The sequence below is a fragment of the Equus caballus genome, chromosome 12 (assembly GCF_041296265.1).
Source record: "Equus caballus isolate H_3958 breed thoroughbred chromosome 12, TB-T2T, whole genome shotgun sequence".
NCBI lineage: Eukaryota > Metazoa > Chordata > Mammalia > Perissodactyla > Equidae > Equus > Equus caballus.
Genome location: NC_091695.1, coordinates 11,801,049 through 11,822,789, shown reverse-complemented (window position 1 = coordinate 11,822,789; position 21,741 = coordinate 11,801,049). Strand labels below are relative to the sequence as shown.

Genomic DNA, 21,741 nt, shown 5'->3' with positions numbered 1-21,741 from the left:
GGAGGACCCAAAGGAGTGGCTTTTGTTTAGGTTGCGCAAACAGACTTTAATTCGACATGGTCATAGAGCCCATTTCGACGAAATGTGGGTTAATCTGGAAGCGACTTCTCAAGATGAGCTGCTCCTGAGACTTTCCGACCGTCCCTCCCGCACCTCACCTGCCTCCCCCCGCACGCGGTTTGGAAGTGCCCAACCACTAGGGCTGGAAAGCCGGCAGCCCCGGCGGTGGAGCCTACCAGTTCAGGGGCGGAGGGGGGACTTGAGGCCGGAAGGCGCGGCCGCGGTATCACCTACACGGGGAGCGCTCCAAGGGAAGGGGGCGGGAGCCGTGCCGCGGTGCTCCCTGGGAAATGGAGTACACCCCTTCTGGGACGTCAAACCTGAGTCAGGGCAGCCTCCATCTGGCCTCAGGGGACTTTTGTACCTGTCCCACAGGGAGTGGGAGCTGAGAAAAGGGCCCCTTTTTCAGATGCCAATGGAAACACTAAGACATTATACGTGTGCGCACGCACGAACACAAGTGCATGGCTGAAGTGTGAGTTCTGAAAATCCGACACCTGCTCCCGCACAGAAAGACGACAAGATCCCACTTGGATCATTAAAGGGGGAGGGGGCATCTAAGCCTCAGCATTCCTTCTACCCTCACGGAGGTGCCCCGTCACTGCCAAGGCTGTCACGGCACTTGCCTCCCTCCTGTGCGTGTGGAGGCGGATCTGAAAGGCCGCGGGGCTTCCCTCTTCCGTTGCCTGGCGCCCACCCCCAGTCCAGAAATTGTCTCTCAGTCTGTATTCATTTTGGTCTTCCTGCACAAACAGTGCCAGACCTGTCAGTGAGGCGGCCCTGAGGCATGTATGGCCAAGCCGCAGAGTGACAGCGGAGAACTTCTCTTGGGGCCCTGTGGGGAAATCAGGAAGTGGCTGAGGCAGCATGGGCAGGGCGCTGGAGAACCTGGTGCAAAGTGGCCCTCAGGTTCATCCATTTGGTGGGGTCAGTACAGTCTTCATGTGGAGCACAGCTTTGGCAGGACCCCCACTGCCCAGCAGCCACGAAACTCCCAACCCTTTGACTCTCCTTTAATGCCACCTAAGGATCTCCTTTGCCCAGCTCCCAGGAATGTTTGCCCTTCTCAGTCGGCTCCACCTCTAGGAGGCAGCCACAGGGCCTCAGCCATCCAGCCCAGGAAACAAGATATGGGGAAAGAACAGTCATTCGTGCACATCCCAGATCTCAGAGAGCAGCGGCGGAAGCTTTTTGTCCTGCAGGCGCAGTGCGAACACTTGCTCTGAGTGGACGCTGCTCAGTGTCCGGAGGCTCACCAGTTTCATCAGCATCCGTGGGAACATCAGTCGGTCCTGGCGGAAGGAGAGGGACAAGTACAGCCTTTGTCTCTCCCCAGAGAAGGGGGCAAGGGCAGGGGAGTTGTGGGAGAGGCAGAGAATTGCCTGCGCACGATGTACTCGGGAGGGATTCTCGAAGGGAAAGTGTGTCAGGGAATCGGCCTGTGGAGAAGAGGAAAAAGGGCACCATGGGGAGACTCACATGGGGGTGGTGGATGGAGACGTAAGCATGCAGGGCCTCCACATATGTGTGTTGCAGCCTCTCTACCTGGAGCTGGTCCTGCACGTTGGGCCGGTCTATAGGTCACCAACAGAGTTGAGGAGCAGGTCTGGCCAGGGTCTCAGTTCCATATCCCAAATCACAACCGAAATGAGGGACATGCCCCACCCAAGTTCTCCCATCCCAACGTAACACAGCAAGGGCCTCCACTCCCACAATTCCTGCCCTGCGGAGCCCACAGCCCTCCTTGGTGCAAGACTCTTGCTCGTTTTCCCTCTTGCCCCTCCTCCGCACCTGCAGAGAAGATGCTGATGGCAATGAGCAGAGCAAACTCAGCATCATTGAGTTGCAGCTCATTCATGGCTCTGGAGAACTCAAAGATGGGGTTGATGAACTCCACCTGCAGCCCTGGGGAGGAAGAAGAGAGGCTGGGACATATGGCATGAGCAGCAGGGACTTCCTTCTCTCCTCCAACTCCTCAAGGAACTCAATAAGAAGTCTCCAGGGTCTGCCTGGTGCGCACATTCCACTTTGGCGGCCCTGGGTTCGCCGGTTTGGATCCCGGGTGCGGACATGGCACCGCTTAGCATGCCATGCTGTGGTAGGCGTCCCACATTTAAAGTAGAGGAAGATGGGCATGGATGTTAGCTCAGGGCCAGTCTTCCTCAGCAAAAAGAGGAGGGTTGGCAGCAGATGTTAGCTCGGGGCTAATCTTCCTCAAAAAGAAGTCTCCAGGCTCTGCTGTGTAACCTTGGGCAAGTTTCTTAACCTCTCTAAGCCTCATCTGTGAAATGGGAATCATACCCGAACTTATAAGACTGTCGTGATGGTTAAATGATAAAGCATGCAGAGCACTTAGCATTGTGCCCAGCACATAGGAGGTGCTGAATTAAATGAAAATAAGAATTCTGTTATTCTTATTAGAATTCTTGAGGGCTCCACATTACTAGCAAAAGAAGCAACTCTTATTTTTCTTTATAAAGAAGACTTTTCCACTGGCAATTGGCCTTACTTATTTGACTCCTAGAGATATATTTCATGTTTCACATCCCAGGGGGAACACAGCAATGTGGTTAAAGGTGTAGACTCTGGCACCGGACTGCTCCGGTTTGAGTCCTGGCTCTACCATTTACGAGGCGGTGTGACCTTAGATAAGTTATTTAAGTTCTCTGGGCCTCGGTTTTCCCATCTGGAAAATGGAGACAATAACAGTAACTACCTCATAATGCGTCCTTAGAGTAATGTGTGGTACATACAGTAACTACCATGTAAGTATTTGTTAAACAGATAATAAATTAAAGAAATAGAGCCAGTCTTCTTGCTGAGGAGACTGAAGTTCGAGAAACCATGACCCAAAGTCACGTGATCTAAAGAACACTTCTGCCATACCCTCTGTTGAAGTCTCCCCACCCCACATGCTCCCCCAGGCTTCCTCCGGTTTCTCTCAGCAACCCTCTGCTAACTTTTCCACTCGAGGCCTCTCGATTAGTCACTTCCTGTACTTTCACCCTGACATTTATCAAGTATGCGTTGGTCCATTTAATGGACAAGCCCTGTTTGAGAAAGCCTTTCTTGGTGAGGTGTGGAGCCTCGAGTTGTGCCGAACAGCCCCCTTGGAGAGAGAGGGCAAAGGGGTTCTAGAGCTGGGTTATGCCCCCCAGGAGAGTCTGCTACTGCCAGCTGAATAACGCCTCCAGTGTGATCAGGACACGCCCTTCGTCATCCAGCGCATGCAGCATAAGGTCATGGATGCAGGGGGCAAGGAGACCTGAGGAAAGAGAGCCCCTGCCCCTTCTCCCCAGGACCTCACTGACAGAATGAGAAATGACAGGCAAACAGGAGGCATCCAAGCTGCTTATATAAATGGATCTATAAATAGGAACAGATGCAGATAGCACAAGTCCACGAGGGCTGAAGGCACACGCAGACACGAGAACTGGGAAAGCTTCAGAAAGGAGGATGTTGGGAAGCAAGAAAAGGCCATGGTTAAGAAGGACTGGGACAGGGGCCAGCCCGGTGGCACAGCAATTAAGTTCGCACGTTCTGCTTCAGCGGCCCTGGGTTCGCGGTTCAGATCCAGGGTGTGGACATGGCACCGCTTGGCAAGCCATGCTGTGGTAGGCGTCCCACATATAAAGTGGAGGAAGATGGGTATGGATGTTAGCTCAGGGCCAGTCTTCCTCAGGAAAAAAGCGGAGGATTGGCAGCAGATGTTAGCTCAGGGCTAATCTTCCTCAAAAAAAAAAAAAAAAAAGAAGGACTGGAATAATAGCCATTTGGGGAAAAGGCGTTTGGTAGAGAAAGGGGGCAGGGCTGGGCTTTGAAAGCTGGAAAAGGTCATTAAATCGCCCCTAATAGGTGCCTATACCTTCGGGAAGCACACCAGGCACTGGAGAAGGCAAGAGGTGCCAACACAGCCTTGCCATGCCCTACAGTTAAGGGAGGCCTTCCTGGAAAGTTCACTGGCTGGCCTGTGTTGGGACAGCAAGAGGCACGTGAACTGACCTGAGTCACCAGAAACCAGAGAAGACCTTATGAGCTCGGCCCTGGAAACCAGGACCGACCAGCCCCGAGAACGGAGTCAGCATGAGCCATATTTTACAGACCCGCTCACTCAGCTCTTAGACTACTCGGGTTCCTGATGAGCCTCAGTTTCAGTCCTTCCAAAACACCCTCGGCCTTCCATCCTTTCCTAATCCTGCTCCCATGACACAAACATTTCCAGCAATTGAATATGAGGAAACAAACACAGCTTAGCCTGCAAGCAAGTATCAGAGAGCAGCAATGTGAACTAATTCTTGGAGAAAATACTCCGGGTACAGGATGGGGACAGAAGCATTCGCTCTTATGCTAACGCTGCCCCACCTGGGCCTGTGTACCGTATTTCAGCTCCAGTTCTACGGCTCGTTGGAAAGAGCAACTGAAAAAACAGTAGGGGGAAATCAGGCCACATAAGCCTTGGAGAGCACGTGTGAGGAAGATTTGTTCATTATTGACTACTAAAAGGCTCAACGAGGTGGCTTTCAAGCTTTTTTTCCTAGCTGTACAATCTTTTCTTCAAGCAAAGAGTTATGCAGAAGCATACTCAATAATGTAGATTTAAATGAAGCTTCTTCTTTGGCTAAAGTCAGAATAAAGGACATTCCTGCGCCTGCTTCTCCTCTAAGGTGACACTTCTGACACTTCCAATGCCCACCTCAGGTTCCTTGGAACATAGTTTGAGAACCACTGACCTAATGCACCAGAGAACAGGTGTCTATTTGCAGCAGTTGAGAGCCTATCAACATTCCAACTTTCTGTCTTGGGAAAACAAGTGGAGCCTTCCCTTCACAGCCACTCAAACCTTGGACCCGTGGCTCCCTTGTCACTATGGGCCCCATGACAAAAAGCATCTGTCCATCCAACCCAATCCTTTCCTGATCTCTGTTCTCACCTGCTTTAGCGAAGTCTTCCCGGTTGTAACTGAAATCCTTGAGGAAGGTGATACTCTCACTCCCAGGGTTGTACCTCCGAGATGTCTCCAGAAGCATGACCTGCACACAGGTAGCAGACCTCAAATAGGGACTCCGAGAGAAGGCCAAGCCCCTCATCCCTACTTCCTGGTGGACTGGGCTCCCCAGTGGGTCTGCAGGCCCCTCCCACAGACAATCCTGCTCCGGTTCTCCTTGACCCCTCGGCCGGGCCCGCCACCTCGATCGCAGAGGTCTTCAGCAGGGCGATCTGGTCCTCTCGGCTGAGCTGCAGGAAGCCGGGCAGCTGCTTGGCGAAATCGACAATCTCCTGCACGGAGACGATGGCCAGCTCGGTGAAGTGGGCAAAGCGCTGCTGCCGGGCCTCCCGGCTCTGGGGATCTGGTGCCATGGGCCAGGGCTACCCAGAAGGGCAGGGAGGGGAAAAAGCAAACCACTCTGATATCAAGTGGTTATCAAGGAGCCAGCTGGTGCTCTGGGCACAGCCACCTCTCCCCAGGTCCCTCAGGTACCGTGACTCGAAGCTGGTCAGAAAAGGAGCGTCTGTTACACTGTTGCTGGGCAGCCACCAGCTTCTCAATCATGCCCAGTTGCTCTGGGCTGAGCTGGGGTAGGACTTGGGGATCCGAGGGCACCCTTGGGGGCACAGATGTGGCCTGAGACTGTTCCTCCTCTTGCCGCTTCAGCTTCTTCAGGCGGATCTGTTCTTCTGACAGGACACCTAAGGAGAGACCAGACGTGAGGAGGGGAGAAGAGGGGGAGACAAAGGGTAGTTGGAGTTTTCGGGAAAGCAGAGAGCATTGGGTAAAGGCAAGAAAGAGATTTTAATCCACACTTAGGGCCCATGTTGGAAAAGCCCTGTAGGCTCAGCTGCCTGTTTACCCTCCACCCTGGCACCCACGTGTGCCCTGTCCCACCAGCCTCTCCCCCGACTCCTGGCCCTAGATACTCACACTCCTCCCGCATGCCGGCCTGGCGGCATTTGCGAAGGCGACACTCCTGGCATTTGCGACGCATGTAGGTGTCCATGGGGCAGTGGCCCCCGCTGTGGCAGATGTAGCGTGCCCCTTTGATGACACTGCGGCGGAAGAACCCCTTGCAGCCCTCACAGCTCAGCACGTTGTAGTGGAAGCCGGAGGCCTTGTCCCCACACACACTGCACAGCTCGTTCCCCAGCATTTTGGGGGCCGGCCCCTTTTTCCGCTTTTGTGGACGTGGCTCTGGATACAGAGAAGAGCCTTAACGTTCTTCTCCAAGGAAAAAGCATGCTGCCCAGTTGGCGACTCAGTGACCTTCATTCCCTTCATTATATGCAGTCTAATCTCTCTATTATAAGAAAGTAGCTCTCATATGCCAAGTACCATTATGAACTAGGTATTGTCTAAGCCCTTTATATACACTGATCCTTACAACAACCATAAGAGATAGGCACTATTATTATTTCCATTTTGCAAACAAGGAAACAGGCTCAGAAGGGCCTAAGATAGGGACAAAATTTACACTCATCCCTCAGGCCTGGTTGACACCAAAACCTTTGCACTTAACTGTTATCTTATAAAGAGCCCTGAGGTACCCCTCCCAGATCCAGGGAGCTCCCACCTCCTGAAAATCCAGCACTCCTCACCTGTGGACTCTGGAGGGGCCTCCACCCCCGGGAGCAGGGCTGTGGGCTCTGCTGCCTCCAACCCCACCCCCGAAGTGCCCCCAGAAGATTGTGGCGTGCTGGCTTCCTCCCTGAGGATGCAGTTGCTGCCTCCCAGCGCCTGGCCACTTGCATCTTGGGCATCTGGCTCCCACAGCTCCACTGCAGAGTCTGAGCCCCGAAAGAGAGGCACAAGGGGGTCTCAGGTCCCTCCTTGTCCACTTTCCCAGCATCCTCCTGGGAAACCACAAACTTATCTCCACCCGTAGAGGGCAGCAAAATGTCGCCTCAGGCTTTGGGACACTGGGGTCTGTGTGGGCTCCAGGGCAAGGCACTTGCACCTCAATACCTTAAATGAGGACGTCAACCTTTGTCCCCTTGGGGGGCTGACATGTATCTATTTCAGAGATCAGACAGAACTCTTCAAAGCCAGGGCTGGGTAAGCACTGGACATGCCAACTTTCCCCAGCAGCAAGCCCAGATTGAGAACGCCTGGCTGGTGTCTGCAATGGCCAGGTACCAGAACCTGGGCAGAGGTGGTCTGGGCAGAACAGCTCTGGACTGCTCTCCGGGGTTGGGGGGCAGAAGGCAGGTAGTGAAGGCGGCTGATTCCTGCGGGAGGAGAGAAGCTAGGGCCTGGGCTCAGGGGAGAGGACTGAGTGACGAAGCTTACCAGGAGAAACATCAGGCACAGGGGCCTCCAGCCACAAGGACATCTCTTCCCGGAGCCCTGGACATTACCAAGGGACTGTCCTGCAGGAAGGACCCAGGTTACACTCGTCCAGAACTGGGCTCCTTTCTGGCCTCAGCAACCCTCTCCTCGTGATCCTACCTTTTATCAGTACTAACATGCCAGCTAACATTTACTTGCCTTATATATATATCAGCCTGTGCTAAGGCTTTACACGCCCTCCTTACAATATCCCTATGAGGTCACATCTATTCTTAAGCCCAATTTACCGATGAGGAAACTGAGGTTCAAAGAGATTACGTAAACTGCCTATGGCCACAGTCAGGGAGAGGTAGAGCCAAGACTCCAACTCTGGTCTCTCTGACTCATGAAGCCTGAGCTCTCAACCACCATGTCACCTTTTCTCCCCAGGGACCCCTCCAGGCCATGGGGCGATGTGTAGACACATCTGCCCCACTTCTGTCACAGCCCCTTCCCCCTCACTCCAACACTGGGGACAGCCAGAGTTGACCAGGACATGGAATCGACGCTCATTCCAGCCACTGAAACACACTACTTGTTAGACAACCTCGCTCCTGCCACTTTCCAGGGTCCCAGCACAAACCTTTTGCCTCCAAGAGTCACCCCAGTTCACACACAGGACCTCCTCCACCAGCCCCCTGTGAAATTATCCTGGAACCTCAGTAGAATCCTGTCGCTGCCCGAGCTTCCATCACCATCATCATCCTTCACTTCTCCCCAGAGACCCCTTTTCTAAGAGCCATAGGACATCCCCCAACCCCAGACACACACACACGGAGCCCCAGGCCAGCGCTGGGAGCAGACCCACCGAATGCCTAGGCCGCCAGACTTCCTGGCTGGGGCAGTCTCTGGAGCCCCCTTGCTGGGAAAGGAGGATGGTGCAGTCCCTTGTCCAGAGGCCTCGGCAGCTGAGGAGCCGGAGCTGAGCAGGAGAGGGGGCCGGAGCCCCAGGGAAGTAATGTGGGAGAAGGCTGAGGGGAGGGGCTGCCAAGGGGTTGGGCCACCCCTCCTTCCTGCCAGGCTGACCGGAGCCGGAGCCAACCGACCGACCGGAGCCCTGGCCTCCTTGCCCCCGCCCACAGGGCAGCTTCCCCACCACGCTGACTCCTCCCCGGCCGGCCACCCCCTCAGCCAAGCGCCACCATGCCCCCCTACCCCCAACCAGGACAGTCGCATTTCCCTGCAGACCAGCCCAGTTCCACTTCTCTCCCCTTCCTCTCCTCACCCTGGCGGCTCTTAGCTGCTTTTACAGGACTGCCTCCCAGGCACCCCCATCCCAATCCCAGCAGCCTCCAGAGTTGTTCCCTCCCCTCCATAGACACTTCGCGGAGCAAAGGTCCCAGCACGGCCCGAAATTGCGACACTGAGCCCCAGCCTGCTTTCCCAGCCTCTCCCTCCTCCCCTGCCTCTGGGAATGGGCGAAGCAGCTCTCCCCACTAGCCCCAGCCCTCAGCCAAGCTGGTAGAACTCCAGGGGTGGTGAGAGGCAGGTGCTGGGCCTTCCAGTGAGTCTCTGAATGTGGGTGCCCTGTGGGGGCCACACAGAGGGGAGGAGGCCAGGAGAGAGAGGGGCTGCTAAGAAGCTGGCTATGAGCAATGGCTGGCCCCAGATGGGGTTGGGGGTGAAGACTGTAGACTCAGGTGCCAGCCCAGGATGGACCTGGGAAGGCAGGCAGTTTCCCTCACCTGGGGAATGGTTCCACCTGTGGTGAGGAAGGGCTCTATCCAGCAGCTACTGAGACTAGAGCCGTAGTCTTCCCGCCCCGTTGCTTGGAACATGAGATCCGTCCTTTAAGGTAGACAGCACATTTTATTGATTTCATTTCCCCCGTAGCCCCTGGAGCAGGGCCTGGCATGAAGTAGTCAACGGAGTAGGTACCGTGGTCCTGTTTGTTGAATGAAGAAGTAAACAAGAAGAATATGATCCTTTTCTATCCTAGACTTGTTAGCTCCAGTCAATTTCATCTCAGCCCTGTTGGTTTAGTGTTTGGGCTCTGGGCTCCGATTTTGGGTTCAAATACTGGCCTTGCCTCTGCCTCTTATTAACTGTGTGATCTTGATTAAACAAATTATTTAATGTCTCTGAATCTGTTTCCCTATCTTTAAAATAGGGATAGGGGCTGGCCTCGTGGAGCAGCGGTTAAGTTTGCATATTCCACTTCAGCGGTTCAGATCCCAGGTGTGGACATGGCACAGCTTGGCAAGCCATGCTGTGGCAGGTGTCCCACACCTGTAAAGGAAGATGGGCATGGATGTTAGCTCAGGGCCAGTCTTCTTTAGCAAAAAGAGGAGGATTGGCAGCAGATGTTAGCTCAGGGCTAATCTTCCTCAAAGGAAAAACAAAATTTTTAAATAGGGATAAAAATAATGGTTTTTGCCACATAAGGTTGTCATGAGAATTAAACGATACACCATAGCACAATGTGTGGCACGCAGTAAATGTTCCAGAAGTCGTGGCAGTTATTGCCCTCCGCATCTTTTCAGCTATGAATCTTCCTATCACCTTGGATCTGTACGTTGTCAATCTTCCGAGGGCTTGTTTCCATGCACAAATCCCTCACTATCTCTATTATCCTTAGAGCAGCCCCGGGAGGGAGGGAGGGTACATATCACAAGCTCCATCGTACAGAGAACACTAAGCTCCTGGGAGAGCCTTTTCCAAGACCACACACACTGAGTGGCCAAGCTGGGATCAGAATCCAGATGTCCTCCCTCCAGTCCCTGTGCTCTTTGTTTCTCCTGTGTCAGAGTCTAGGATACTCTCATCTTGTTGCCTCTCAGGTCTGCTGGACCAGTGAAGTGCTGAGAGGGAACAAGCTGAGGCTGGTGGGCCGCAGTGGGAGAGGCAGGGAGCCCTGGGGATGCTTCGGTCCAGATGTAGGGGGTGAGGAGCTGAGGTTACTGCTGGTTGTTCACCCCCTGCCCCACTCCCAGTTTCCTGCTCACAGGCTCTTCCTGTTTTGCTGTGAACTCCAGTTCCCATGGGCCCCACATGAAAGCACAGAAGGACAAGGGCGCCAGGGCAGGCAGCCAGAGAGATGGAAACAGAGATGAACAGGGCACCAGGGAAGAGGAGAAGAGAGGGAACAGGAAAGAGTGCACAGGGGGCATAGGGGAACAGGATGGGAGAAAGACAGGGAAAGCAGAAATAGAAAAGAAGCTTGGTGAAAGATGGGAGGAAGCAGAGGGTGGGGCAGGGGGAACAGGCGGGTCCCAGGGAGCAGAGACGAGAAGACAGCAGGCTGGGTGGTGTTGCAAAATCTGCCCATGTATTCATTTTCACATTTCAGAAAAGCCCCTCTGACATCCCCCATCTCTAAGTTCTGCCTCCAGCTTTGCTGTTGTTCCCTCTCATCACAAGGTCATCCCCTCACAAGGCCCCCACCCTGGTCTGGGCATGCCTGAGTCATGAGCACAAGGCTCTCCATTCCTCTTGCATGTGTTCCTCCCCCAATTTTCACAAGGCCCCGGTTGTCTTGGGAAAGTAGAAACCAGGGACTCCAGCCCCTGGGAAACTGGAACTGTTCTGTCCCAGCACTTACATCATCCATCCAGCTCTCTCCTTTCCCTCTCCCCATCCCCAGCAGCTCCAGCACAGAAGCTGGATGGCACTGAAACACCTGGTTACAAGGAACTTGGGATGTGACATTGGTCTGGGGCCTGATGCCCTATCTTCTGGAGTTGGGAAAAGCCTCTCTCATCCACTCCTGATCCTCGACTTCCTCTCCTTACACTCTAGTCTCCCCACAGCCCAAGGACCACAAAGAAGTCCCATCTGGAGCCGTCTGACCCAGGCTAGAGCCGCTTGCTGAACAAGCAGGTCACGGCACCGTCTCCCCCAAGCCCGGTAGCCAGCCTCAGCCTCATCTCAAGTAGAGGAGAAGGGAGCTTTACCAGTGCTTTACTGCCAGAGCCACCCCTTCAGGTGACAGCCGCTCAGGAGCCTCCGCCCCATGAAGAGGAGAAGGGAGAGGAAAATGGCAGAAGACCAAAACCTGTTGGCAATGTCTCCACAGAGTTTCTGGAGACCAACCACTGGGACTTCTCCCTCGAGCCCTGTCCAGCAGGCAGGTGATCTGCAGCCGGAATCACACGTCTCACCCTGCCACCGCCACCCCCACCAGCCCACAGGAAGTGTCAGATGCAGCCCTGTGGGGCCTCCCCCATGTGTCCTTGGCTCCTAGAGGAGACAACATGTCTGGAAACACCTTTGGGGATCTTCCAAGTCCCATTTCTGACCCCCAGAAACTCTGGAGGCTTCTCCTTGCAGCAAGGGGCACCTTGAGGCAAAAATAGGAGCATTCACCAGCCCAAGGTCGTGTGCACTACTCGATAACCCCCCAAAAGCACTCAGGTTCCCATAAAGCAGGCCAAAAGGTACGGTTCAGAGGGAGGAACTGGGGCGACTGCTTCTTGCTCCCTCCTTCACCCTTCTGGAAAGGTGCAAGATGTGGGGGTCATCCTGCAGGTCACTCAAACAACTTATGCCCAACCTCCCAACCACGAGGTAGAGAAGAACCCAGGAATTCTGAGTTCAGAGACAATACAGATGGCAGAAAGGAAAGAAGAAAAGTAAGATTTACTTAGGCCCTACTACATTATCTTTACATGTATTATTCCATTTATGCTCATATATAACCCTGGGAGACGGTTACTAGCAAGGAGGCAAATATCAACTAGCAGACTCAAAAGTTCAAACTCAAACTAACAGACAAAGAAAACATCTTACTGCATTACACAAAATAGCCTCCTCAGATGGGAAAAGTGGTTAACCCGCTTGAATTTGGGTTCACTTCTGCCAACACGCGGTAGACCTATGGTTCCCAAACCTGGTCTCCTTTTCAGAGATGCTGATTTATTTGGTCTGTGGTAGGCCCACATACCTATTTATCCATCTACAGGGATCCAGTCCCTCTCTCTCTTTTTCTCTTTTTTTGCATCTGTAGTTAGGAACCAAGGTGTGGGGACCACAGAATCATCTGGTAGGAGTCGGGGGTCAAGAAACCAGGGCTCAGCTCTTGGTTCTACCATGTGCTCATGGTGTAATTCTCACCCTTCTTGGATTTGTTTCTTGTTATATAAATTGAAATAGCATCTGCTCCATCAAACCCTCCTACTTGAGATACTTGCAGGCACAAAGGATATAGACATACTTGAGCAAGTGGGAAGAAAAGCAAAAGATGAATTTGAGGGATTTTTGTTCTACTTGCCAAAATTTAGTGAGCCCAAGATTTATATTCTGAAATCACCATGATCTGGCCAGTTTGCAAGGAGAGTAAGGGGCACATTAAAACAGAACTCTCAAAAACTCCCACTAATATGCAGTATTTTGCCAAGTAGCCACGCCCATTCAACCCCACCAACATGAAAAGGTTTCCTTTGTTAGAAATCTCTTTACTGAAGGTATTTTGGGGCCACGGAATATGGTTTAGCAATGCAGTTTGCGTAGCCTGCAAGAAACAGCCCATTATAAAGACTATTTGGGAATCAGAAAACTTGAGTTTTAATCCATTCTCCTAAATGGTGTGACCTTGGACAAGTCACTTCCTCTTTCTGGGTTTTTCTTATCTATAAAGTAAAGGGACTAGGTTGGATCAGGGATTCAGAGATGCTGATTTAGGAAGCCTACGGTAGTCTTTGTGAACTGCCTGGCATTATACGCAAAATTCCACTTATGTATTTTTGTGTCTGTGAACATTTTTCTTGAGGAGAGGGGACGAAATTTTCCTCACATTCATAAAGGGCTTGTTATTAAATAAGAAGGTTAAGAACTATTTGGCTACCCAGCCTTCAGTTCTCATATTCTATTCATTTCTCCATAACAACTCTGGAAGCAAAGTTTAGATCCTGAGGTATACACAAATAATTGAACCTCGAGTCCTATAGCAAGATAATGACCCTGCTTTCTCCCATATAGTTCTGAACGGGTTTTATTTCCCCAGTGATTTGAGGTAATTTGCTTCTAGTGGACAGATCTGAATGAAAGCATCACAAGGACCTACGATTTGACCTCCTGGAGCTGTGAGTCACCCCAAGAGCAGTCACAAAGCCCTGAGACCAAACTGGCTCCCCCGGATCCTAACGGTCAACGCCAGGAGGGCCTCTGAGGCTGTAGAAACCCCACCTGCTCCCACTTCATGATATACTCCTTCCCTTTACACCTATACATCCTTCCGTTGGTCTGAAATTCCTCCCTTAGGGATTCATTGCTTTGGTTTTGCCAAGTCTGAACATCCTGTGCAACCCAACTCTTTCGGGAAGAGGCATGACATCTAGATTCTAATTAACTCACACTTGGAACTGGACGAGTGGGAGGGCAAGGAAAGGCCTGGAAGGGGAAGTGAGAGGGCTCCTGAAGCTTCGCTCAGGCCATGAGCAGCAGGCTACACAGGGACCAACCTCAAGGACACACGGAGTCCAAAGGGCTGTTTACACGCTGTGCCCTGCACCCCAAACGAGACCTCTTCCGGGGAACAGAGCCAGGGCCGAGGCTGGAACTCCGCCCGAAGGCAGCGGCGGGGAGAGGGCGCCCTATACTACCCCTCGCGCCAATCCTGCGCCGGGTCGGGCCCGGCAGCACCGGTTTCGAGGGGGCGCCGGCTCTCCCGGCCACGATCCTGCCCAGGGCAGGCGCCACCTCGGGACGGGCTCTCCGCGGGCAGCGGCAAAGCCGAGCTAAGCGCTCTTTCCAGAAACCAGGTCTTCCAGCCCTTTCTGCTGCGCGAGGTCGCGCTGCATTCCCACGCCCCTCTGCCGCGGCCAGATTGCGAACTCCTACATGGATTCGCCCCCTAGATTCCTCCTTCTCCCACCACGCCTGCCCCTCCTCTAGCAAGATGGCGGCGGGCCACTTCCGGCGTGTGTCCTTAAGGGGGCGTCCGGGCGGCTGCCTCAGGTCCCAGCTAGCGGGTTCCAGTCTCTTTGCTGCATAGGCTACAGCGGTGATGGCGGGTAGACCGTTTGGCTGGAGCCGGGCGGGTCTCCTCCAGCTCCTTCTCGGCGTGAACCTGATGGTGATGCCACCCACCCAGGCCCGGAGTCTGCGCTTCGTTACCTTGGTAATGAGAGATGGGGTCGCCAACGGGCTCGCCAGAGCTAGAAGGGCACAGGCCTGCGGGTGGAGGGAGGGGTGGGGCTTGTGGCTGGGGTCGGGGGTCTGGAGGAGGAGGAGCTGGTTTAGGAGGAGACACTGGCCTGCGGGGCTGGGGCCCGGGTTGGGAATTTTTGTGGAGCCCTGGGGTATTTTGGGGGGCGGAGTGTAAGGGGGTTCTATATCATGAGATAGATCAGATCAGTCTGCCCTGATCAGTCTGTCCAATGGTTAAGAGACTCATCGCTAAACAAGCCTTTGGTGGTCTTTTTTCCAGTTTCGCCCACCGTTTGCATTGCTTTTATTTCTCTTTTCCTTTCCCACCTGTACCTTTGCCTTTGCTTATGGTCTCCAGTGGCATTGCTTAGCCAAGTTAGAATCTCTGGAACCTGAAAGAAGTTACTGACATCTGGGTTGGGGTCTTTTGCAGTGGGTAGAGTTAAGGCTTCCCAGAGGGAAGGAAGCTTCCCTCCCCATCATGGGGCAGAGGTGGGCTCCGTGTCCCCATTAAGGAGACCCTACTGACCTGTAGGCAAACCATTTTCCTTCCTCAGCTGTACCGACATGGAGACCGCTCGCCAGTGAAGACATATCCCAAGGACCCCTATCAGGAAGACAAATGGCCCCAGGGATTTGGTCAGCTAACCAAGGTGGGTCAGAAGCAAACCCTCCCTCAGGATGAGCTGTAGAACGAGTGACCTCTAGAGCAGGCTACAGACCTTGGGGCCCCACCAAACTCTATTTCCCACGTGAGTGCTCACTTTGACCAGATGAAAATGGGCACACACAATGCCATGCACAGCCGGCCACTTAATAAATGACTTCTGGGGTCAGACTAACCCACTCCTACTTCCAGCCAGGTGTAAACTTGGGAAGCCACAGTGCCTAAGCCCTGTGGGACCTAACAAGCCATCTGTTCCCTCTGCACCCTCCTAACCCTTGGGTTGCCCACAGGAGGGGATGCTACAGCACTGGGAGCTGGGCCAGGCTCTACGGCAGCGCTACGATGGCTTTCTCAACACCTCTTACCACCGGCAGGAGGTAAGGCTGGGAGCTCAAGAGGCAAGGGAAATGGGCTCTGCTGTCCTCACCCCGGGAGCCTAAGGGTGAGTCTGGGTGCTCTGACTTCCCTCCATGCGTTTTGGTTATAACTGCAGGACAAGACATCCAGGAACTTCTAAAACAGAGCCAAGAGGCTGAGTTGCCCCTGCTTGGCTGAGAAGAGGCAAAACTGGTCAAGCATCCAAGCTCAGACTTTAGGAATGCCTGGCAAAGTCGTTTCTGACGCTTGTGAAATAACTCGGATTTTCCATCCAAGATATTTATTAATACCTGCGAAAGGCCAACCACTGTGCTAGCACTTTGTAGACAGTGGTGCACCACACGGATGGGATCTCTGTCTTTGTGGAGCTTAGAATGTAGCGGGGGTGACCGATGACAAACCACACAGGGCCAGGCGATAAAGGTAGCAGGGAAGATATACGTAGAGAGGGCATGTCAGGGAAGACTGGCAAGTGTGCTGGCTCCTTGAGGCTATCTCCCCACCCCAGGGATGGGAATAGCTGTTCCTCTGGTTACTGCTGTCAGCCACGGCTGTCTCAAGAGTCTCTAGATGTTGTTATTGTTCCCTTGAGGGCCACTCTGTCCTGATCGTCCCTTCCCCACAGTGTCCTCCCTTTTCACAAGCAATTCTCTCTGTTCCCTATCTGACTTCCTATCCCTGGTCTCGAAGCTGGTTTATAAAGGGGGATGCCGTTGGCGACAGTTTCTGCCCTCAAGGACCCTGGTCTAGATAGGGAGACAGATGTTATAAAACCAGCCTTACTAAGCACTTTGGACTGGGAGGGGCATCTGAACTAGAGCCATCCGCACGGTTCTTCAGAGTGGTGAGCGTGAGCCCCCAGCGGAGCGTTTGGGCCTTTGCTGGGAGGAAGGACGGAGAGGGGCCAGATGAGTGCTGTTTAGTTTGCTGGATAACCCTCAAGAACAGGTTCTCCCCCCGGGGCCCCGCCGACGGGCCCAAGCTCCCCTGCCCCACCCCCCAGCGAGACTCATCTTGTCGTCTCTGCAGGTTTACGTGCGAAGCACAGACTTTGACCGCACTCTCATGAGTGCTGAGGCCAATCTGGCTGGACTCTTCCCTCCCGAAGGGATGCAACGCTTCAACCCAAACATCTCTTGGCAGCCCATCCCCGTCCACACAGTGCCCGTTGCCGAGGACAGGGTAAGAGTGGCCAGCCCCTCCTTGAAGGCGGTGAGAGGAACAACCCTGGCCATGGGCCTGCTGGGCCGACTCCTTCTCTGCCTCTGCTTCCCCCCTTCCGCCTGCAGCTGCTGAAGTTCCCGTTGGGCCCATGTCCCCGTTATGAGCAGCTGCAGAACGAGACCCGGCAGACGCCAGAGTATCAGAATGAGAGTATTCGGAATGCAGTGAGTGGGGCTGAGGTGGAGGCCATCACACTGTCCTTCCTTTCCCCCAGGGCAGCACTGATGCCCTGACCCGTTTCTCATAGCAATTTCTCGATATGGTGGCCAACGAGACAGGGCTTACAGACATGACACTGGAGACCGTCTGGAATGTCTATGACACGCTCTTCTGTGAGGTGAGCCCGCTTCGGGTCCCCGGTGTGACTTCTCACACCTCAGCAGGCTCAGGTGACCAGGACCAGTAGAACACAATGCCTGGAGACCATTCCCACCGAGGAGGTCCAGGCAGGCTTCTTGTGAAACAAGGGAACTTCCTTCATGGGTGAAAAAGAACCCCAGAGTGGGAAATAGTTTATTAATGTCAGCAGTTCCTGCTCCTCTCCACCCAGAGCTCTCGTGGTGTCCGACGCCACTCCGCTGAGTCACGCTTTTTTGTGCCTGAGCCTCCTTTCCCGTGCCCTGCAGCCTCGAGTGTCCGCCCCATCTCCTGGTTCCAGTCCCTCTGCTCTACCTCTCCTGTCCTCTCCCTCCCCTCACACACGCAGGCACCTTCCCACTGGGGCAGAGCGCTGTCCCCGGAGAGGTCCTCGGGGAGCTAACCTGCCCACTGTGATGCACAGCAAACACACGGGCTGGTCCTGCCGCCCTGGGCCTCACCCCAAACCATGCAGCGTCTGAGGCGGCTAAAGGACTTCAGCTTCCGCTTCCTCTTCGGGATCCACGAGCAGGCAGAGAAGGCCCGGCTTCAGGGGGGTGAGTGACGAGAGCAGCATGTCACTCCCCTCCCCAGGACTCTAGAGCATTAAAAATCTGCCGTTGGGAGCTTCTCACACACTTACTTCTCTTCCTGTAATGTTTTCTGCTCTTTCAAAACCAGATTGTGCTGCTTTTCTGCCATTCATATTCTTAAGTTTCACCCATGTCAGAAGACCCTCCTTCCCTTTAAATGAATAACTCCCTCCAGAGAACCCCTGGGAGCCACTTTGACAGAAGGCTCAGAGCAATACACCTGCTAGTTTCCTAATCTGAGCACCCAGGGGAGTGCCAGCTGTCAGAGCTTTCTGACGTCTCAGTAGTTTTCAGAGTCTGCACATGGCACAGTTCCCCTGGCCTCGAGCCACCATCTTGTGTGCTCTGAGCAATCTTAAGTTTATGTTTGTTCCAAGCTAGTAACTCTTCACAGGCAGGGTCTAGTGGCTCATTTATAAACGGCCAGGTTTCTACATCTGTGTTGAAATACGGATAGATTTCATGTCTTACCTTGCTCCCCTCTGTGCATGTGAAAGTGCTCAGAGAGCAGGAGGTGCTGTAGAGTTTCCCCATGGTCCCCGTGAACCTAAGGAGTCCCCTGTGCTGGTGACCAGACAGCCCCGGGACTAGCAGAGGGTGAGAGGGCCACAGATGGGTCTGCCAACAGTGATGGCTGGAGCTCCTGACCCCGAGGACTGTTCTCCTTCAGGTGTCCTGCTGGCTCAGATACGGAAGAACCTGACCCTCATGGCAACCGCCTCCCAGCTCCCTAAGCTGCTGGTTTACTCCGCGGTAAGCTCCCATAGTCCCCAGCGTGCTCATGTCAAGCAAGGGGCTCGATTTCTCTATTTAGTGCCTGGGGTGCAGGGGAGCAGTGCTGATGGGCAGCCCCTCTCCCTTACAGCACGACACCACCCTCGTTGCTCTGCAAATGGCACTGGATGTCTACAATGGTGAACAAGCCCCCTACGCCTCCTGCCACATATTTGAACTGTACCAGGAAGACAATGGGTGAGTGGACCTACCAGCTGCCCTCGGGAGGGGCACTCGCATGGTGGCTGTGGGCAGCCCAAGGACTCTGTTACAGGCCTGCTGAGCGGCCCCCATCTTGTTTCCTGTCAACCCGCAGGAATTTCTCAGTGGAGATGTACTTTCGGAATGAGAGTAACAAGGCCCCCTGGCCGCTGAGCCTGCCTGGCTGCCCTCAGCGCTGCCCGCTGCAGGACTTTCTTCACCTCACAGAGCCTGTCGTGCCCAAGGACTGGCAGCAGGAGTGCAAGCTGGCAAGCGGGCCTGCAGACACAGGTGAGCTGCTGCCTGCCTCTGTGCTAGCCATGTCTGAGCACAACTGTAGCGTCCTCTGCACAGGTCTTGAGAGCTGGCACACACTTCCAGCCATCTCCACATGCCCCTGGACAGTTCACCTTCCCACCCTGAGCCCATCTTACACCTCCCTACTCTTCACCCTCAGGTGATGCCCTCACTTCCTATCACTGAGAAAGTAAAAGCAACCAGGAGAGAATTGTCTCCTTCTCCCACCACCAGATCTTGCAGCTTACTTGCTGGTGTAAGCTGCTGGTGAAGGCCAACCTTATACTCTGGGTCCATCTCTTCTCACCTCCACCAGGACCTCTGATGCCTCCGTGCTTCCTCTCTACTGGATCAGTCCCATTTCAAAAGCCTAACAGAAAGCTCTTAAGCCCACATCTTTCTCCAGCTGCCACTCCGTTTCTGTTCCCATGGAATCCTTCCAAGAGTTGCCTAGACTCTGGTTTTGCTTCCTCACCGCCCATTCTCTGGGCCTCACACTAGATGGTCTTATGTCACCTTTCACTCATTGAAACCACTCTCGTCAAGGACCAATGACCAGTTCTTATCAGCTTCTCACTTCTCAGCAGCATTACATAATTGGGCCCTCCTCCCTTAAACACTTCCTTGGCTTCTCTGATTTTCCTCCTGAATTACAGGCAGCTTCCTTATTGGCTTCTCCTCTGAACAGTGGATGGCCTAGGGCTCATCTCGGCCCTTTCCCCATCTGTGCCCACTCCCACGGCGATCTCATCCAACCTCAGGGCTTCATATATCATCTCCACGCTAAGTTCCATCTGTGTGACTAGCAGATTCCTGACCTCTTCTCTGAGCTAGACTCACACATCCAGCTGCCGACTTGGTCTCCACATGGATGTCAACTAGGGCATCTCAAAGTTGCTATGTCTAAAACCAAATGCTCTTCCTCCCAAATCTGCTCTTCCTCCAGGCTTCCCCATCTTATTAAATGCCACGTTAATCAGCCAGTTGCATAGTATAACCCTAGGAGTTACCTGAATACCCGCTTTCTCACACCCCACATCCAACCCACTAGTAGATCCTCTCAGCTCAATCTTTAAAATACATGCTCTTGCTCCCTTGTTCAATCTACCAGTCTCTTGCCTGACCTACTGAAAACCTTCCTAATGTTCCGATTCTCTTCTTGTCCCTGCCAGTCTCTCAGCACAGCAGAGTGTTTTTAAAAACATAAGTCAGTTGCATCATCCCCTTCTCAGGATCTTCCAGGGGCTTCCCATCACATTTGGAAGAGATTCCAAGTTCTTCACTGTGGCCTTCCGGGCCCGTCTTGGTCTGGTCCTCCACTCTCACCTCCTGCTTGCCCCTCACGCACTCTGCTCTAGCGATACTGACTTTCTTCTGATCGAAGAACATGCCAAGCTTATTCCCCCATCAGGGCCTTTGGCATGTGCTTCCCGTCTACGCCCCCAACCCCAGGACACTCTGCTCTCAGATCTTTCTGTCTCTCACTCTGGGACTCCAGGTCTCTGTTCAAATTGTCACTTCCTCAGTGACACCTGCCCTGACTGACCTACCTCTCCATCCTTTCCCCCTTATCTTTGTTTTTCTTTACGGTATTTGCCCTTGCCCATCATTCCTGCCATTTGCTTGTTTACTGACTCTCCTCCTGGAATGTAAAATCCTTGAGGGCAGAGCCTGTGTCTTGGCCACCCAGGTACATCCCCATTGTGGGAAGAGCACCTGGCGTATTGCAGGCACCCAAATGTTTGTTGAATGAACGCTGACATGATCTTTCTCTCCCTCTCTCCGTGTTCAGAGGTGATCGTGGCCTTGGCTGTCTGTGGCTCCATCCTCTTCCTTCTCATAGTGCTCCTCCTCACCGTCCTCTTCCGGATGCAGGCCCAGCCTCCTGGCTACCGCCACGTTGCAGATGGGGAGGATCACGCCTGACAACCACTCAGCCCCCTTCCCTCTGCCTCCTAGGGGAGGTGGGCTGGGCCCTTGCTCCTGACTGCTGCTGCTCCCCAGCCCATGGACAGGAAACCTTGGGTTGGGCCTCCCTGTGATGACCCCAACCTAATGAACAAGTGGAACTCGGCTTGGCCCATGGACCTGTCACTCAGCATTTACACGCCTGATGTTTACCAAGTATTGTGTTGGACACTGGCTTTCTCCAAACAGGATTTGCTTCCTCCATGTTCCCTAAGGACCTGAAATGTAGACAGGTATTCAAGTTTCACTCAGGACCTGGTATAAAAAAATGAAGGAGTGGGTACTTGATCTGCCCTGCGCCTCCAGCCAGCCCTGCTCTCTTTCTTCCAGTCTGGAATCTTTGGCAGATGGCTCAGAGGACACAGTCTTGCCTCTCAGTACTTATTTTAGTGGGAAAAACTGCACAACATTGGGGGTACAAACATTGGCCACCAAGGAACCAGATCACCCAGTAGCCAGCCAACCCAGTTTTCCTTCGTCTGGCTGAAGTAACCATTAGAGCCAGAAACAATGCTTCAGGCAGCTTTGTCAGCCCTGCAGCTTGAGCAGGTCGGAAGGCTGTTTGGACTTGGGAGGGGGTGGGAAGAGGTGGGTGGGGAGTGAACTGTGGTACAGAGTCATGAAACTGTCCCTCGCAGCTGGGCTGGGGTCTCCAGGGACCCGAGGTAAACGCAGGTTGTGAGCTGGACAGCTCTTGACTGTGGCCCAGAATAGGACTGACGCAGCTTCCAGAGAATGAAAGTTTTGGATGCTTAGTATGGTTTCTGTGCCTTTTCTTCACTTGCGTGACCCAAGGAGCCCTCTGACCAGGTCGG

General features: G+C 53.7%; 2 protein-coding genes across 10 annotated transcripts; one reads left to right on the top strand and one right to left on the bottom strand.

Moving 5' to 3' along the window:
* Positions 1-20: 20 nt before the first annotated feature.
* NR1H3 (nuclear receptor subfamily 1 group H member 3) lies at positions 21-14,210 on the bottom strand. Of its 9 annotated transcripts, none has more exons than XM_070229476.1 (12): positions 13,673-14,210; positions 9,067-9,266; positions 8,190-8,303; positions 7,343-7,422; positions 6,652-6,840; positions 5,981-6,247; positions 5,540-5,748; positions 5,248-5,427; positions 4,991-5,090; positions 1,852-1,965; positions 1,540-1,634; positions 21-1,352 (listed from the first exon to the last, which is right to left on the bottom strand). In XM_070229476.1, the coding sequence occupies exons 4-12, from the start codon at positions 7,383-7,385 to the stop codon at positions 1,206-1,208; spliced, it is 1,344 nt and encodes a 447-aa protein (XP_070085577.1). In that variant the 5' UTR covers positions 7,386-7,422; positions 8,190-8,303; positions 9,067-9,266; positions 13,673-14,210; the 3' UTR covers positions 21-1,205. The 9 variants fall into 9 exon arrangements, with proteins under 9 accessions (XP_070085577.1, XP_023509767.1, XP_070085582.1 ...); XM_023653999.2 differs by having other exon boundaries at positions 13,780-14,186; XM_070229481.1 differs by lacking the exon at positions 1,540-1,634.
* On the top strand, positions 14,210-21,681 carry ACP2 (acid phosphatase 2, lysosomal). Its single transcript, XM_001490841.5, has 11 exons — positions 14,210-14,438; positions 15,025-15,120; positions 15,425-15,511; positions 16,542-16,694; positions 16,802-16,900; positions 16,984-17,073; positions 17,518-17,650; positions 18,357-18,439; positions 18,552-18,658; positions 18,777-18,952; positions 20,751-21,681. The coding sequence occupies exons 1-11, from the start codon at positions 14,325-14,327 to the stop codon at positions 20,882-20,884; spliced, it is 1,272 nt and encodes a 423-aa protein (XP_001490891.1). The 5' UTR covers positions 14,210-14,324; the 3' UTR covers positions 20,885-21,681.
* Positions 21,682-21,741: the final 60 nt, after the last annotated feature.